The sequence below is a fragment of the Tamandua tetradactyla genome, chromosome 17 (assembly GCF_023851605.1).
Source record: "Tamandua tetradactyla isolate mTamTet1 chromosome 17, mTamTet1.pri, whole genome shotgun sequence".
NCBI classification, from domain to species: domain Eukaryota; kingdom Metazoa; phylum Chordata; class Mammalia; order Pilosa; family Myrmecophagidae; genus Tamandua; species Tamandua tetradactyla.
This window is the reverse complement of record NC_135343.1, coordinates 70084703-70101838: the sequence shown is the minus strand read 5'-3', so window position 1 is coordinate 70101838 and position 17136 is coordinate 70084703. Positions and strand designations below refer to the sequence as shown.

The following is a 17136-nucleotide window of genomic DNA, read 5'->3' as shown; positions in this document are numbered from 1 at the left end:
GAGCTGGGCTGCGCCCCCTTTTCTCCTCACCCTCACCCTTCAACTTCCTCCTCAGCCACCCCCCTCACCTGCTCATGTGTCAGATTCTTCCTCTTGTTGCTATTTAGACCATTGTGAATAATTTCCACCTCATTAGTCTTACTAGGGGTGTCCAGTGCCTCATGTCTCAGGAACAGGCAACTGAGTTCTCCAGTCACCTCTCCTCTTGGGGCCTCTAACTCACCCCAATGGACACTCACCTCTCACCCACCTTCTGTTGCTGGGTGAGGCCAAGCTGTGTGGTCTTCTACGGATCTGTGTGTCTGCCTTTCTGAACACAGGAAAGCATACTTTATAGACTGGTGTATATTAAACAAAAGAAATGAAATACCCATATTCATCTATACCAAATTACTATACAAAAAGATACTTTCTAGACATAAGGCCTTAAAGGAGGAACAGAGCACAATCTGTCTGTACCAACCTCATCTGTAATTATTTCCATACAAATGTCAAGTGCAGAACTGAAGTTGTTCGCTTTATTTGACTAGAGTGTTTAGATAGTGGTACCTGGTTTTATAGACTTATTCTCTTGACAGCTGAAGCTGCGACCTACTCATGGGATTAAATTGCTCTTTTGGTTTGTTGGGGTGGTTGTCATTTAACCCCATTGGTCTCTGTGGCTCATTTGCAACAAGAAGGAGGTAAGCGGTGTCTCTTGGGAGGAGGTCTCCCTGCAGTCCTGGACTTTGGTCTGGTGGCCACTGCCATGTCAACCACATCTGTCAGCCCTGGAGGCCAAGGATTCTGCTCACTCATCCAGGAACATCTCCTGCTGAGCCTCCAGCAGGCTTCCACAGCCACTTAAGAGACCCTGAGTCATCAATGAGAGTAGGCTTGGGGCACTAGCTACACAAACCATGAGTATCGCTCTTTCCCACTTACCCTCAGAATTAAATATCCCACCCGCACTGCTTGCTGGGCTGCTATGACAAATAGCACACAATGGGATGGCTTAACAACAGGAATTTATTGACTCACAGTTTTGAGGCTGGAAGTCCCAAATCAAGGCATAGGCAGGGCAATGCTCTCTCACCAAAACCTGTCGTGGCCTAGAGTCAGCTTGCTGTAATATTTGGGGCTCCTCGGCTTGCTTCTCTGCCTCCCACAGTGGGCTGAGCTCCCTTGGGTGGGCTCCTCTGGTTTCCACTGACTTCTGGCTTCCTGCTCCTCAGATTTTCTTCCAGTAGCTTTCGCCAACTCTCAACTTCTAGTGCTTCTCTTTCTAAAGCCAGATCTAAGAAAGAAGACCCCACCTCATTCAGTCGGGCCAGACCCTTAACTGAAAAGAGCACCTTCAAGAGTTCCTATCTACAATGGGCTCACACCCATGGAAATATGGATGAGGATTAAGAACATGTCTACGTTGGGGTTCGTAATTCAATCCACCATACTTCTATTACAACAAAATATAACCTCCTCCAGCGTACATGTGGTTTAATCCAGTGGTTCTCCAATTGTGGTCCTTGGGTCCCTAGGAATCCCTGAATCTCATTCTAGGGTTGTGTGAGGTCAGATCTATTTTATTAAGGATAGTAAGCTCTTACTGGACTATTTCACTGTATTCACATTTATTATAGACATAAAAGCAGTGGTGGGAAAAACTGCTTGTGCCTTAGCTAGAATGAAAGCAGTGGCAGCAAACTCGATTAGAAGCCATAACATTCCCCACCCCAAGCACTAGCAAGAAAAACAAAAATCCAGTTTCATTTAAGAAACTGACCTTAATGAAGTGGTAAAACTTACTAATTTTATTAAATCTGGACCCTTGAACATGCATCTTTTAAATATTTTGAGTGACCAAAGAGAAGATGCATGAAGCACTTCTGCGCATATCAAAGCACCAAGGTCATCTTGAGTACAAGTCCATGTGTGAGCATGAATTGAACTAGATGCTTTTTCTGTTTTTACCGGAAAGAACAATTGACAAGCTATGATTATTCAGATTTTGGTTGCAGATATTTTCTCAAAAATGAACAGAGTCAGCCTGTCAATTTAAGGAAAACAACTGAAAGTATATGTTGCCAAAGATAAAATTTGAGCTTTGAGATGAAAATTAGCATTTTGGAAAACTTAGATCAGTCACAGTGATCTTCCCAATACTTCTAGGTTTTTCTGAGAAGATGGGTGGAGATAGTAAAGATTGTGATTTTTTTTTAATAAGAGAAGTTGCAGGTTTACAGAAAAATCATGCAGAAAACACAGAGTTCCCATATACCCTATAACCCCTTGCATTACTGTGGCACCTTTTTCACAATTGATGAAAGGATATTATTATAAATGTTCTAGTAAAAATAGTCCATAATTTACATTAGGGTTCACTGTGTACAGTTCTATGTTTTTTTTTAAAGCGTTGTTCTGGTAACTTATTTGCACATTTAAATATATAATTCTGTGGTGCTAATACATTCACAATGCTGCACAGCTGCCACCGTTATCCATTGCCAAAACTTTTCCATCACCTCAAACAGAAATTCTGTACCAGTTAAGCAGGAATTCCCCTTTATCTACCCCCACCACAGTCCCTGCAAACTGTATTCTACTTTCTAACTCTATGAATTTGTTTATTCTGATTAATTCATATCAGTGAGATCAAATAATATGTGTCTTTTTGTGGCTGGCTTATTTGACCCAACATGGTGACTTCAAGGTCCATCTGTGTTGTCACATGTATCAGACCTTTGTTCCTTTTCATGGCCAAATAATATTCCATTATATGTATAGACCACATTTTGTTCATCCATTCATCTGTTGATGGATACTAAGGTTGCTTCCATCTTTTGGTAATTGTGAATAGTGCCACTGTGAACTTTGGTGTGCAAATGCCTGTTCAAGTCCCTACTTTAATTATTTGGGGTATATATGTAGGAACGGGATTGCTAGGACATATGGTAATTCTACACCTAACTTTCTGAGGAACCAGCAGACTGTTTTCCATAGTGACTGCACCACTTTATAGTCCCACAAACAATGAGCAAGTCTTCCTGTTTCTCCACATCCTCTCCGATACTTGTTCTTTTTTTCTTTTTTTAATAGCAGCCATTCTAGTGGGTGACAAACGGCGTCTCATAGTGGTTTTGATTTGCATTTATCTAATAACTAATGATGTGGAGCCTCTTTTCCTGTGTTTTTGGGCCATTTGTTTATCTACTTTGGAGAAATGTCTATTCAGTCTTTTACTCATTTTTTAATTGGGTTGTTTGTCTTTTTCGTTGTTGAGTTGTGATTTTTTGACGTTGTGTAATTAAATGTGTTCACATTTCATAAATCTACACAATGAGTAGTTTCTAAATATTACAAAATAATGCACAATTTAAATAATGCACAATTTAAAGTTCAAGGTAGACCAAATGTGTTTTAATGTAACTGGACATAAAAATGTACTGATGTAGTTTCAAATTCCACATTGCAACTAATGTTTTGTGAAACTATCACTCGCCAAGTTTTGGTATAATATAAAAAAAAATCCTCAATTATCTGAAGGGACCACGAAAATTCTCCTTTCTTTTCCAGCAACACATCTACGTAAGGCTGCATTTCTTTTATATGCTCCGACCAATGCTACGTATCTCAACAGATTGAATGCAGAAACAGATATTAAAATCTATATGCCTTCTGTTATGCCAGACATTAAAGTGATTTGTAAAAATGTAAAACAGTACCACTCTTCTCACCGTTGTTTTATTTTGGAAAGTATAATCATTTTTATGAAAATCTTTTATGCTAATATGTAATCGATTTATGATTTTATTTTTAAATGAATTAAAATTTTTTACTTCTCAGTTTTAATTGCTAATACAGTAAATATCAATTGATATAACCCACCAAAGCAAAGGAGGTCCTGATTACAAAAAAGTTGAAATGAGCTGGCTTAATTAAACTCAATATTGAATGAATATTGTTCTGCATTCAGAGTTTCATTTCTCCTTAAAGTTTCCCTTCTATCCCCTTTGTATAAGATATGGAGTAAAAGATGGATATTGTGCTTTAAATTATCTTGATAATTGTACTGTATGTGTAGAGTTCCTGACAGGGATTATCGTCCAATTCTAATGATCCTTGCTGTTTAACTTGGGTTAAGGCAAGGGAGACATATTTTAGAGAGCAACTGATTTCTTGTGCTTTTAAGAAATTTGTTTTGGTGTTTTGTTTTGTTTGTGGTCCTATTTCAGGAAAAGCTTTTCACTGGTCTCATTTTTTTTTAACACATTTAAATGCTTTTTTTTAATAGAAACAGTTTACATTCTTGCAGATTTTGCCTGAAATTATTCCACCGCCCTTGGTGAAGCTGCTTTCAATCTCTGTTCTAAAACATTTATAAATTTTGTCATTTAAAGACATTATTTAAACTGTCTTTGCTGTTATAATGAAGGGCACCACATTTTTATTTATTTCATTTTATTTATCAACCGGATAATCCATGCACATAGTACAAAATTCAAAAGGGACAAAAGGAAAAATACTGAAAAGTAGTTTCTCCAAACTTCATTCTCCAGTCTCCTCCTTGGAGATTACTCTGGCCAGTTCCTTGTGTGTACTTCAGTAGTATTACAGACATGCTTTCCAGGCACACAACCTTTTTTTAGACACCAGTGGTAGCATACTCTAAAAATGATTTTCACCTTGCTGTTTCGCTTAGCACTCTATCCTGGAGATGGTTCCATATATATAGGGAGAGAGAGAGAGATTCTGCGTCATTGTTTAACAGCTGCATAGCATTCCAAGTCCATTTTATGAGTGAATGATTTGTTTAACCATCCTCCCACCTATGAACATTTAAATTGCTTACCATCTTTTGCTACTACAAACAATACTTTAATATCTTTGCATATTTGTCTTTGTGTGCAATAAATATAATAAACCCATATAAATTTCTATATCTAAGGGTATGCAAACAAAACATCCCTTAGACTACCATTGAATGAGAGAAAATTATGTCATGGGTCACTGAGGAATTGCTAAGAAGCCATAAAGCAAACAGCACGTAGCTCAGTTGTTAACTGCTAGAACAACTCCAGGGAGAAGTGGAATTCCCCTTTTTTTCAAAAAACAGTGGAAAGTTTCCTGCTGATTAGAGAAAATTGGATTTGATGCTTCTTGGTCTTGGAAAATTTTCTGCCCGTTTTTGTGGAAGGTGTGTAAACAGGAGAGAAACAGAGAGGAGACAGAGAGGAGACAGGCATGGAGAGGCTTTGTCTCTTTTTAACAGTTTATTGGTTGTGCTGGTTGAAAAGAACTGTAAGGACCACGGTGGGTGTTCAGAAACTGATGACAGTTGAAAGACTTGCTGGGGAGGCAACACTGGGCCCCTGCGCCTAGAAATTTTAGTCATTGACTTCACTACCTTGTCACCTGGATCTCCTGACATCTCCTTAATAGGGTTGCTCAGTCTTCTTCGTGGCACTTCCTTTTTCACCTGTCTTTTCAATGTTAGCATCTCTTAGAATTTGATCATGACCAACTCTTAACAACCCACATGTTCTCTTTGGGTGAACTTACTCTTGGGGTTTTTAACTGCCATTTGATTAATGACCTCCTGAGTCTACATCACCAGCTCTAACCTTTCCCCTGAATCTCATATTTCGAGGAAATTTCCAATTGGGGTGGCTCTCCCCAAAGCACTTCAGTTTCAGTATGTTAAGGCTGAATTCATTCTCCTACACAAACAACTTTTTTCTACATTCCTGACCCCCACGCCCTACCTCCTGGCTATCCGAGCCAGGAGGTTGGAACCATCTTAGACTCACTCAATATCCAAATCATCTATCGACAATTCCTGCAGATTTTATGTCTTTAAATGGTCTTGAAGTGGACACACTCTCTCCACTCTTCCCACTACCACCCTCGACCATCACGCAGCTTCTTTAACAGAAACCAAGCAGTAGGCTCCCGTCTAAGGCTGGAGTCCCCAGAAGCAGAGTCTGAGCTTATTAAGGAAGTGTCCCCAGTAGGAAAATGGGGGGAATGGAACTGGGAAGGGGAAGAAGCCAAGCAAGTGTGCAGTGTCAGGTGAAGTCCCAGCCTCAGCCTGATTCCTCAGGGGAGGAGTAGATTGTGTGGATTGTGCCTTGGGTTTGTCCTGACTTGAGGAAGTGAGCTGGGTTCTCAGGCTCCCACGTAAGTCAGTCGTTGACTATTAGGAGCACGCAAGGGCAGCCCATACTGAAACAATTAAAAGGATCCCAGAAGGATTCAAGTGATTCTGGACATCTCACCACCAGCGTCTCCTGCACCTCCTAACTGAGTCTCCAGTCTTTATTTCCTCACCCCTCATTTTGATTTCTATACTTCGGCCAGCCTCATCTACCAAAATTAAGTCTCCTACTTCAACACTTTCAATGACTTTCCATCTCCAAATGTGCTCTGTAGAAACTGGCTTCCTTCCCAACCTTAATAGGTGTCAGAATTATATAGGGAGAGAGAATCTGTGTACACATAGGGTTTCTCCTCCTGAAGATTCATGGTTCATATTGGAATATTAATGGTGCTGCCAAGTTCTTCAATGAAGAAATCTGTTAACTTTGTCTAACCAAGGATTTACCAGGCCTCCCTGCCCTTAACCTAGAGGGCTGGTGTACGTGTCCCGTGGGAGGCACCTCTTTCGTTCTGATGTCTCCAGACTTGATTGGAAAATGCTGGCCTAGGGAATAAAAGTTAAGCTCCTTAATACGGTACAAAATGATCTCCACAGCCTGGTCCCTGCCTCCCACTCCAACGTCCTCTCTTGAACTGTGAGCCAGGTCCTTGCACAGACCTTACCACGGCTCAGATCAGGTGACATTCCCTTCGTAAGGAGAGTCTTTTTCTAGGACCCCCAGGCTTTACTAAGCACTTTTCTTGGAACTTTCATCACTTTCCACACACACACTTCCCATATCTTAACCCTTATCAGATCCAACTGGAATCTCATCTTTACCTAGCTACCTCCCAAACTTCCGGTCACGCTGGACTTTAAGCTTTGTAAGGGTTGGGCCGAGCTTTACACACCTTGGTGGCATTTTCATAGTTAGCAAAAATATGAATCATTTAGCAAATATCAAGTTCCTGCTCAAGAGATATCCATTTGCTCCTGTCTACCCCACTGAATCCAGCACTAGGGAAAGGGTGTCCTATGAGCTTTTAATGCCGAGGAGCTGTGTGTTCCTGATTACTCACAGAGTCTAGATCAAAGATTAGGGTTCTGGATGAGTTGGGAAAAAGATTCTATAAAGCCAGTAAGAAGAGGCAAGATTTATTAAGTTGTGTTTGAAGAGAACGAATGAGAAAGAAATGTTGTTTTACTTTGTTTCCTTTAAAAGTTTGTTCTAAATGTGATATCATTGGTCTTTAATTGTGCTCTTTCTCAAGTTAAAGTTTGCTTTTATTTTTTAAAAGTATGTTTTTAAAACATGCGGACAGTCAGTTTAACCCTCTCCTCCCCATCTGCCAGGAGCCCAGCTGTGGATTTCCCAAAAGCAGAGAAGAAAAAAATCAATTCATTCTGTAGCTGTCTGTGGTTGTTTTGCATCAACGGGACACACGCCGTGTTATTGTCAGGACTGAAAGGAGGCAGCAGGACAGGATTTGGGAAGGTGAAGGAGGTGCCACTAGAGCTCATAATCAGTAGGGAATTATGCTAATGCCGTTTAATTTCATCTACAGTTTATAGTACAGTGGGTGTCAGGCTGTGTTAATTTTCCATTCAGTTTTTTGACTGAAATGAGAATAAGTCTAAATATCAAAAGTGATGATATTACGTGCCCACAGGTGCCCACGGAGGCTCATTTGTAATCTTTTAATGTTGGTTGTTTCCCCTTCCAGCCCCCTTTACATTTCATGAGGATTCGATAAACAAGCCCAAAAAATCAGGGCAAAAATGAATGACATGAGACGTAAATGATGAACTAAAGCTTGAGAATCTTAAAGTAATAAGATGTGTACTGGTGAACTGGTCCCATGACATCTTACCTTCTTGCCCATATAACAGTAATTTTTATGGAGATGTCTTAAAATGCCCCCAAAGCCGAGCAAAACCGAATGCTGATGGAAGGCATGGGTACCAGGGAACCCTGAGATCCTTTGAGATACGGCGTGTAGCCCCCGAGAACAGCGGAGCGTATCTTACCACGTTGCTTTCACACGTGCTCGCGCCGTGACTGCTGCCCCCTGTGTTGGCTTTGGAGCACTATTTACGTCTATTCCAGAGGGTCCCTCACTTGACCGCTCCGTCCTGCAGACTTTTGGCATCTTTTCCCACCTGTGGGGAGCCGGTTCGGTTGCCCGCACCATAGAAACTCAAGCCGAGGCAGGATGACATGCACAGCACACGTTTCTCGGGGTTGCCCGTGCCAAGAAATCCTTCTTGTCTGAGCAAGGCAGTCTGCAGTCCAAAGACGGCTTTGGACACCACCGTCAGTGAGGCCCATAATATATGACCTGTTTCCTGGAGATTAGCACTCAAAATAAACTTCAGAGGGCATTGCCTTCGTAAATCTGCTAGTGGGTAATCTACCGACCTTCAAGGTCATATCTACCAGGGTCAAGGAAAATGGGCTGTGGCTCCTGACAGGGACACATGCAGATGAACAGCCAGTTAACCCTCTCCTCCCCATCTGCCAGGACTCCGCTCCTGGCAAAAAAAAAAAAAAAAAAAAAAAAAAAAAAATTTATTCTGTATCTGTCTGTGGTTATTTTACATCATTAGGACACATGCCCTCTTATTGTCAGGACCATGAAAGGAGGCAGGCAGAATCAGCTTCTGGAAGGTGAAGGAGGTGCCAGTAAAACCACCTGGGCTTTAAGACTTCCCGGGACAGCTGCCTCTCTGGCCTCAGCCTGACTGTTCAGGAGATGAGCTCTCATGCTGTCTCCTCCTGCTCTGAACCTGCCTTTGCATTCTTTTTGCTCCCCTGCGTCCCTGTCTTGGGTGTGACCAGTGAACTCTGTGTCCTGGCTTCCAGTCTCAATTCTGCTTCCAGCTCTGCCTTGGCACAGATGGTGAGCGCTGGGTCCCCTCACCCCGGCCTGGTACCTGGCTGAGACTCTTGGTCTCCCTGATCCTCTGGAATGCCCCTTCATTCAGATGAACTTGGCCACGGGCCCTCGTGGGAGGAAGCCGGCATGAGCTGGCTTGTTCTGGGCAGAGGCGCTGGGGCAAGTTCCCAGGTGCGAACCACGGCTCTGCCATCAGCGTTCATGAAAAAGTCCAGCCATGTGCTTTCCTAGGCCGAGTCGCTGCAGGGAGTTCTGGGGCTCCAGGAAGTCGGGGTTAAGAAGGAACCGTAGGTGGCTCCAGGTGGGTTTTATATAACCTCTCCGCCTCCTCTTTCTGGTACATAGAGGTATGTGAAGAAAACCACTTTATTTCTGACCTGTCATCAAAGGGACTCTTTAGGAATACACGAAAAGGTAGCTTTTATTGATCCTCAGCACACACACACATTCAAACCAGCACCAAATTCAACTCTATCGGACAAAACTTAAATTTAACATCACATCGGGGGCTGACATAAGAAGCTGGTAAATCCCCTCTAGCCATCTCTATTTTGCTGGGATTATAAAGGCCATGCCTCATTTTGAATGGCCGAAGCTCAGCATGGGTTCACACGAGAGCCCTGGGGTAACTTTAAGCCTTCTTCTCAGAAACTTCCAGAAATGACAGGCGAATTGGACCCAGCCACCTGGTTTGCACTGGTAAATTAACCAACCACAAGCAGACTCCTTGCATGTTTCCCAAGCGAAATTGTCTTCAGCTTGCTCTCATCTCATTCTCCCCCATCTTTCCCGTACTTTTCCATTCCCCCCCCATAAATAGTTTCCTGGGAGCTCATTGGAACCAGTATTCCCAACAGGCCCCCGAGCCCTTTCTCTACCCCGTGAGCCTTTTCACATGGAGACGTCTGCCTCTTGTGGGTCACGAGGCCCCTCTCAGCCCGTCCGCCTCCCCTCCCCCACTTTAGAGGTGCAGAACCCCCCAGCTGCTTGCTTGGCCCCCCATGGGCAGGTGCTCTACCCTCCTGGAGGCTGCCCCAGGAGCCTCTGACTAGTTACCGCCTCCACTGTTTCTCTGCTACCCCCTGGTACCATGGTGGATATGGGGCCCCTCTAAAACTGCTTCTCCTCCTGGAGTTTCAGATGGAAAGGGGAAAAAATTCATTGTCCAGGACTCTGAGCCTAAATCCACTCTGATCTCACCTTCCTATATTTACATTGCTGTCATAGCAGCAACCAAAAAATACAACAAAACAAAACGAAAACAATGGCGGTAATAGCATGATGAATGATTGTTCCTCAGAACTCGGTACTCCAGAATCAGGGACATCAGGTTTTCATTCATCAACTATGGGCCCTATTAGTTCTGCTCCAGCAAGAAGCTGCTTTCTCTCTGCTTATGCATACCAATTGCACGTAAGCAAGAGAGACCTGTCCAAAATGAACTCATTCCCACTGCAAACCCAAGTGGCTTGTAAAGGTGTAATTGCTTATAAGAGAAGCTTGTAATTGTGCTAGTGTAAAAGATGCTGGTTCGAATCTCGGTTGGAAGGTGTTCTAAGGGTCTGCTGATGTTGATGTCAAAATGCTGTTTCCGTGGGTGCAGGAGGGAGACCATCAAGGAAGGTGCAAGCTTAGACAGGAGTTTGCTGGGCAGAAGAGCACAAGGAAGGGAGCTCCAGGAGTTACCTGAGGAAAGGCCTCTCTCTGTGGCTGCAGGGGGAACAACAAGAGTGAGCTGGAGAGTCTTCTCTCGCACAGAGCCCAGGGCTGGAGGACACAGACCTTCTCAGAGGCCTAGGGGCATGGTCCCTGCTCTCTTGACCTGATTTTCCTAAACATTATTCGTAGAAAAAAGAAATCTCTCAAGTGTTTTCTGCATCTGCTTTTAGCATGACTGGAAACTGCAGAGACCAACAGAGACTATAGGGAAATAAACACTCCATCAAATAGGGTGAGGAGAGAGAATGGTGTGCATAATTTTTTTTTCATGGGCAGGTACCAGGAAACAAACCTGGGTCTCCAGCATGGCAGGTGAAAACTCTACCACTGAGCCACTGTGGCCCGCCTTGTTCATAATATTTTAACAAATACAGGAAGGTATGTTATGTTGAAGGCCAACTGCAAAATGGAAATATAATTACACCAACCAAAACCATTCTAGCCAAAATCTGGGATTCTACAAGGTTCCATGTACTAGGGAAACTTTCCAGAAAACTACAACCTCCAGATGGGTCCCTGGACCAACTAAGGCCTGGAATGCAGAGGGCCCAGCCTTTCCAGAATATCAACTGGTTCCATCCCCCATCCCATATTATCAACAGCCCCTTCCAACATCAAAAAGTTAGAATGGGCATAGCCCAAATAACCCTAAAATGGGGAGAAGGATCGAAGGAGGAAGAGGAATTATAACAGAGAAGATGGGATTCAACAAATGAGTGTGACCACTGGATCATTATGTTGATATTTCTTTTGGTCTCCAGTGTCTTAGAACAGCTAGAGGGAAAAACCTAAAATTGTGAAAATGTAACCCATACCAAACTCTGAAATCTGCTCTATAACTAATTGTTGTGGTATGCTTTGAAATTTATTGCTTTTTGTATATACGTTATTTTTCACAATAAAAATAATAAAAATAAACATTTAAATTAAATTTAAAAAGAAATATAATTACAACTTGCTGAGGGGAAGGAGAGAGAGAAAGTGAAAGAGCGAGGGGAAGAGAGAGATCCTTTGAATTTAAGGATCTTACTATAATTTGTCACTGGAGCTGGTTCCATGCCTGTGGGGAGGTTGATGGCCGGTCTGGTACTTTCGTAGAATAATTACTCAGTATCTCTAACTGTGCAGAAGTTTCCAAAAGAAGTTGTGCAGTTAGGATAGCTCAGAATCTTTGAAGGTTTTTGTTTTTTTGGTTTCTGGCAGACGATACTAACAGAACATGCTGAAGGTCTGACATTTTAGAAAATCTTTTCCTGGTACTTCAATAGTTGGCTACCATTGCAATAATGGACAAAGAAGCTGGCTGTTCCAGAAACTTCTACCATGACCCTTGAGTCCAATCTTAAAGCACCTTCTGAAACACATGAAAGACGTTGCTAAACCTAGAACAACATAAAAACCACATGAAATGTTTTCAATCATGCGAAAATCCATTGCCATGGTACAGAATCATCCACGTGAAACATTTCATTTTTCAATTGTTGATTAGCCATAAAAATGATCTGAAGAGAAACTAGGCAATTTGAAATCATTCTTTAAGGGAAGAGAGGTGCCACTTTCCTTGCTTCACAGATAAAAGAAAAGAAGACACTGAAAGGTTAAAGATTTTACCTATGGTCATACCCACAGCTCCCTAGGAGAGAGCTGGCCCTCTTCAGGGTGCCTGGCCTTCCCAGGCTTGACCTTCCCTACCTCGGCTCTTCCTAACTACACCATTTGAATTTTCTGATAAAAAAATCCTGTGCAAAGTGACAGCAGCACAGAATAATGTTGGTGGCAGTGGAGAGAGACCTTGGGATTTTAAAAGTTGCAGCGTTGACTCAAAGTTAATTTCCAAAGTATAACTTGAGATTGCAGTGTGGTTTAAAATGAGCATTTTGAGAAACAAGTGAGGCACGAGACTCTCCAGTTTCACGGAAGCTGGGAGAATCTGTCAGAGGTCACACTCAAGCATTTCCGGCACTTTGGAGAAGGCAGCAAGCACGATTCAAAATGGGATTTTGTCAGGTTTGCCCAGACCCTCACCACTCTCACTTCTTTTCAATGGGTTTTGGTTGCTGACTGAGGAAAAAAGAAAGTACAACTATTGTGAAGCCCGGAGAGTGGATAGAGTACTGCCAAAGAGGACTGAAATCAGGGACAAAAAGCTCTCAGATAAGAAACAAGACGCGAGGCCGCTCAGTGGCCATACCGGCAGTATTCCTCTGAGACAGCAGAGGCAGCTGTGACCGGCAGACAAGCGCCCTGTGTTCCTAACTGAAATGAAACATGGCGCGAGAATGGCTTTTTGTTTGTTTCATGTTATTGGTCATTAAATAGCCAATGAGTTATCAAAGTCACCATGGGAACTTGTATCAAATGCTCCAAATAAGCTTTAACCAAAAGATGGCAAACTCGGATTCGGGGAATTGCTTGTGGATTTGGCTCAAGATCAGACATGTTCTGTGGCTCTCCACAATGACTATTGGCATCAGCTTTTGAAAAGAAAGAGAGAAGCAATGAGATATGGAAAGTTTGCATATTAAACAAGAGCCAAACAGTTTTTCTCCGAACTAATGCATGGCAGTAGCTGCAGGAGAAGGAAAAGGGCTCGCCTTTTGTAGAAGGCTGAGCTTTCCCTGAAAGCCAAACAGGCCAGGGAAGAGAATCTGGGTCCCACAAAGAACATAACTGCAATCGGGAGAAGTTTCTCCCATCTTCCTGGTGGGTAGGCTCTTCCGTGTGTATCAGATTTTGCAGAGGCACCCAGGTATAAGCAGGTGGGCGTCCTGCTAGCAGGGTCGTCTTGGATGGCCATTTCCATGCCTGGCCCAGGCAAACAGGGCTTTAGAAAAACCTTGAGTCCAACCTCCCAACTCGCTGAGCTGGTGCTGGTTCATGGTGAGGCACGCAGAGATCTGCCTCCGGACCCCTTCCAGGAGCTGAGCAAGGCCAGAACCCGCCCCACTCGTCACATCCTGCCTGTCCCCTCCCCTCCAGCTTTTATGGTTTGGGGCATTTACTCACCCTCCAACTATCTGAGGCAATTAGGCACGATTATCTCTGGATCAAGGGCGAATGGTTTCCCGGTTTCCCACCCAGAGCTTGAGTGGGAGGAACTAACTGCCTGGGAAATTCTGTTTCTTCAGTGAGATAAAGTTTCTCTAAAAATCTCCATTGAAATGGTCACTTAGGGTGATTGAACATGGGAAGGTCTGCTCCCGGCTCATTTTTTCACTTGCTCCCTTTTCTTCCTGGTTGACAGCGCGGTGGTCCTCGCGCCCCTGGGGTGGCCACAATCCTGAAGGAGGCCGCTGACCCCTCTGCCCAAGTCCTCCCTGCAGACAGCACGGGAGCCAGGCCTGGTGGGTGCCTGCAGGCAGGGTGAGCACACTGGGAGACGCTCCGCCTTCCCATGGCCTCCTGGAGAGAATTAAGTTGCAGCATCTGTGTCACCGAGACATACACAGGTGTTTTTCCCCTTGTAAGTTTTCCTCCCTTGTGCTTCCCTCTAGTGAAGTAACTGACAGAATAATTGCCACTGGGGTTTAGAATTCCTGAGACTGAGTCTGTGTTTAGTCTATCTCTGCTCCCACCCTCCCTTCACCCACCACCCTTCCCAGAAACTGCCATCTCAACCGGCCTTTCATCGCAGCTTTCTGGCAAATGACTGGGTCCAGTGTTGGCATCCCCATGGAGTGTTTTGCCTCAATTGCACTGTCAGTATTCAGAACTGCCTGATGGCTTGTTAAAAGGCAGAGTGGGGCCTGAGAATTCCATTTCTAACAAGTTGCCAGCTGATACTGTTAATCGCTGCTCCAGACTATGCCCTGAGAACTGCTGGCTTAGATGTAGAGTCTTGCCTTTTCCTTCCTCTCTTCTTTGCTATGCCCCCCTGCCAAGCCCAGCCCTGGAAAGGAGTGGAGAAGTTGTGGGTGCTGCTGCTGGTACAGGAATTACAGGACAGCTGAACTAAGCTGAAGACCTGGAGTGACTCATCACAGCTGCCACTTGATTCCTTCCCCAATTCAAACACTATTATTAGTTATTTCTCAATTTTGCTACTTTATCTATGGCAGAGAGTTATTTGCTCCAGAAGACAGTCCTTTCCTTTATCTTTAGAACTGGGACTGTGATTAATTCTTTCTTCTGATAAGTTGTCCATTTCCTTCTTACTCTGGATTCATCATCCCTCTCCCTTCTGGCTCTTGTTACTTAGAACACAAGCTCGTATTTCCTGGGGCCTATAATACACCTGGTCCTGTTGATGTGTGCTTTATAAGTATCACCTCAGAGGACATTCACAAAAATGTTACAAAGTGTAGGCTCTTAGCTCATGATATGTGTGAGGAAAGTGAGATTGGACATGTTTTGTGATTGTCCAAGGTTGTAAAACTTGTCTGTGGTAGGTCTGGGATTCAAATCCAGGCCTGGCTCCCGAGACCAAGCTATACTGCCATAGTGTTATATTTTCTAGAGTGTTCTATCTGCTATATAAAAATAGTCAATTACTAAATGAAAGACTTGTCACAATTTAAATAATTCTCTGATGCATCCATTCTGTGTGTGTGTGTGTGTGTGTGTGTGTATTTATTAAGGACATACTATGTGCCATGCACTGAAGTGAAGGTCCTGGGAATACAATAGTATGCAACAGAAAACTTTTCAATTTATAGAATTGTTCAGACGAGTACATATGTCAGGCCCAGAAAATGCATCCGCCTTCCTCTTTTTGTCCAAGATCAAAAAAGAATTATTATTCAGAAAATGTTCAGCACATCTCCCCTGACTTTCTATAAATTTCAGTTTAACGAAGTTGTTTCACCTTTTTTTCTTAAAGAATGGGCATGTTTTACTTTTAAAATACTTTTATTCATTTTTTGAACAGATAACCCATTTAAGTAGCTCAAAATGCAAAGAAACAAAAAACACATGGTAAAAATTACTCTGCTCTCCACTCTGGGCCCCTAGCCACCCATTTTTTCCCAGAGGCCACCATTTATACATATGTTCATCTTCTTCCCTTACTTTACTCATTAACCAGTGCTTGGTTGCTATGTACATAGTGTTCTCTACTTTTCATTCTCTAAGTTGACATATTTTGGAAATGATTCCAAGTAAATAAATGCAGTTGCCTCATTATTTTTCACAGCTGCATATATACACTTCTAAAATTACCATAATAAATGTAAGTAGACCCCTTCCTGTTCATGAGCATAAAACATGGTCCAATATTTTGCTGTCACAAACAATTCTAGAACGATTACTCTCATATGTATAACATTTTATACATGAGCAACTATATCTGTAAGATAATTTCCTGTAAGGGGAAATGCTAGGTTAAGGGCAAACAGTATGTGCATTTGTATTAAATCTTTTTATTAGTAGTATTATGGAATGTTTCGATCACTAAAGAAGAAGAGAGACTTGTACAGTAAACCCTCCACAAAGTCATCGTCCAGCCTCAATGGCTGTCAGTAAACCATAGCTGATGCTGTTTCATATACTGGTCCCACCACAGATGACTTATTGAAACAAATCTCACCATCCTCTTATTTCAGTGGTATATATTTGGCACTATTTCTGGAAAAGTATCACATATATGATATTATTGTGAGTAAAATAAAGTAATAATTTGCTTATACCATCAAAATATCATACATGACAGTTGGCTGGTAAGCCTTTTAGAATCATTATTTTCCTCTCCATCTCTCTCTCTTTCTTTCTTTTTCTCCTCTCTCTTTCTCCATCTTCCCCCCATCCCGCCCCCACTGTTGTGGGGGGATTGTTGTAGAAACTAAGTCTTGGATTTTGCTGGCTGCATCCCCCTGTCATGTATGCTCTTCTACCCCTTGGATCAAATGGGAAATACAAAATTACATTGTAGATTTTCTTAAAATAACAAAAAAGAAAACCCAACCTATCAGAATCTGTGTGATACAGCTAAAGGTGTAATTGCAAATTATAAATTTAATTATAAATTTGTATACATAATTAGAAATTTGTAATTTATAAAATTATAATTTTGTTCTATAAAACTTATAAAAAATTATAAAATTTATAGAACAAAATAATTGTACCAATGAAAAAGAAAAAATTAAAATAAACGTATTAAACACTGGACTCAGAAAGCTAAAAGAATCAAGTCAGCCAAAAGAAAGAAGACCAGATCAGAAATTAATGGGTTTTCCTTATTTCTTTTAAACTTGTATTGACAAAAGGAAGCTTTAGACTAATCATTTCAGAACTAGGGGGTCATTTTTAGTTTACAACTACATAGGCAGCAAATAAATCCAGATAACTGTGAGAGGGAATGCACACGGCTTTACTCCGCTTTGGCCATCGGTGGGAATTAAGGTGCAGAGAGAGTCTCTGATTTTCGGCGAGAAGTTGTTTCTAGGAGAGAGACCGTGGGGGAGAAAACTG

The 17136-nt window shown here is 42.4% G+C and overlaps 1 protein-coding gene across 3 annotated transcripts in view; it reads left to right on the top strand.

Moving 5' to 3' along the window:
* The window catches only part of FHL2 (four and a half LIM domains 2), a 68648-nt gene that overhangs the window by 17666 nt on the left and 33846 nt on the right, over positions 1 to 17136 (top strand). The window contains exon 1 of one of the 3 annotated variants that reach the window (XM_077134925.1): positions 136 to 1410. The exons of 1 other annotated variant lie outside the window; for it this stretch is intronic. In XM_077134925.1, coding sequence (XP_076991040.1) covers positions 1370 to 1410 — 41 coding nt within the window. In that variant the 5' untranslated portion in view covers positions 136 to 1369. Of the gene's footprint in view, positions 1 to 135; positions 1411 to 17136 lie in introns of those variants that run through there. One more of the 3 variants, XM_077134921.1, reaches the window with a different exon arrangement.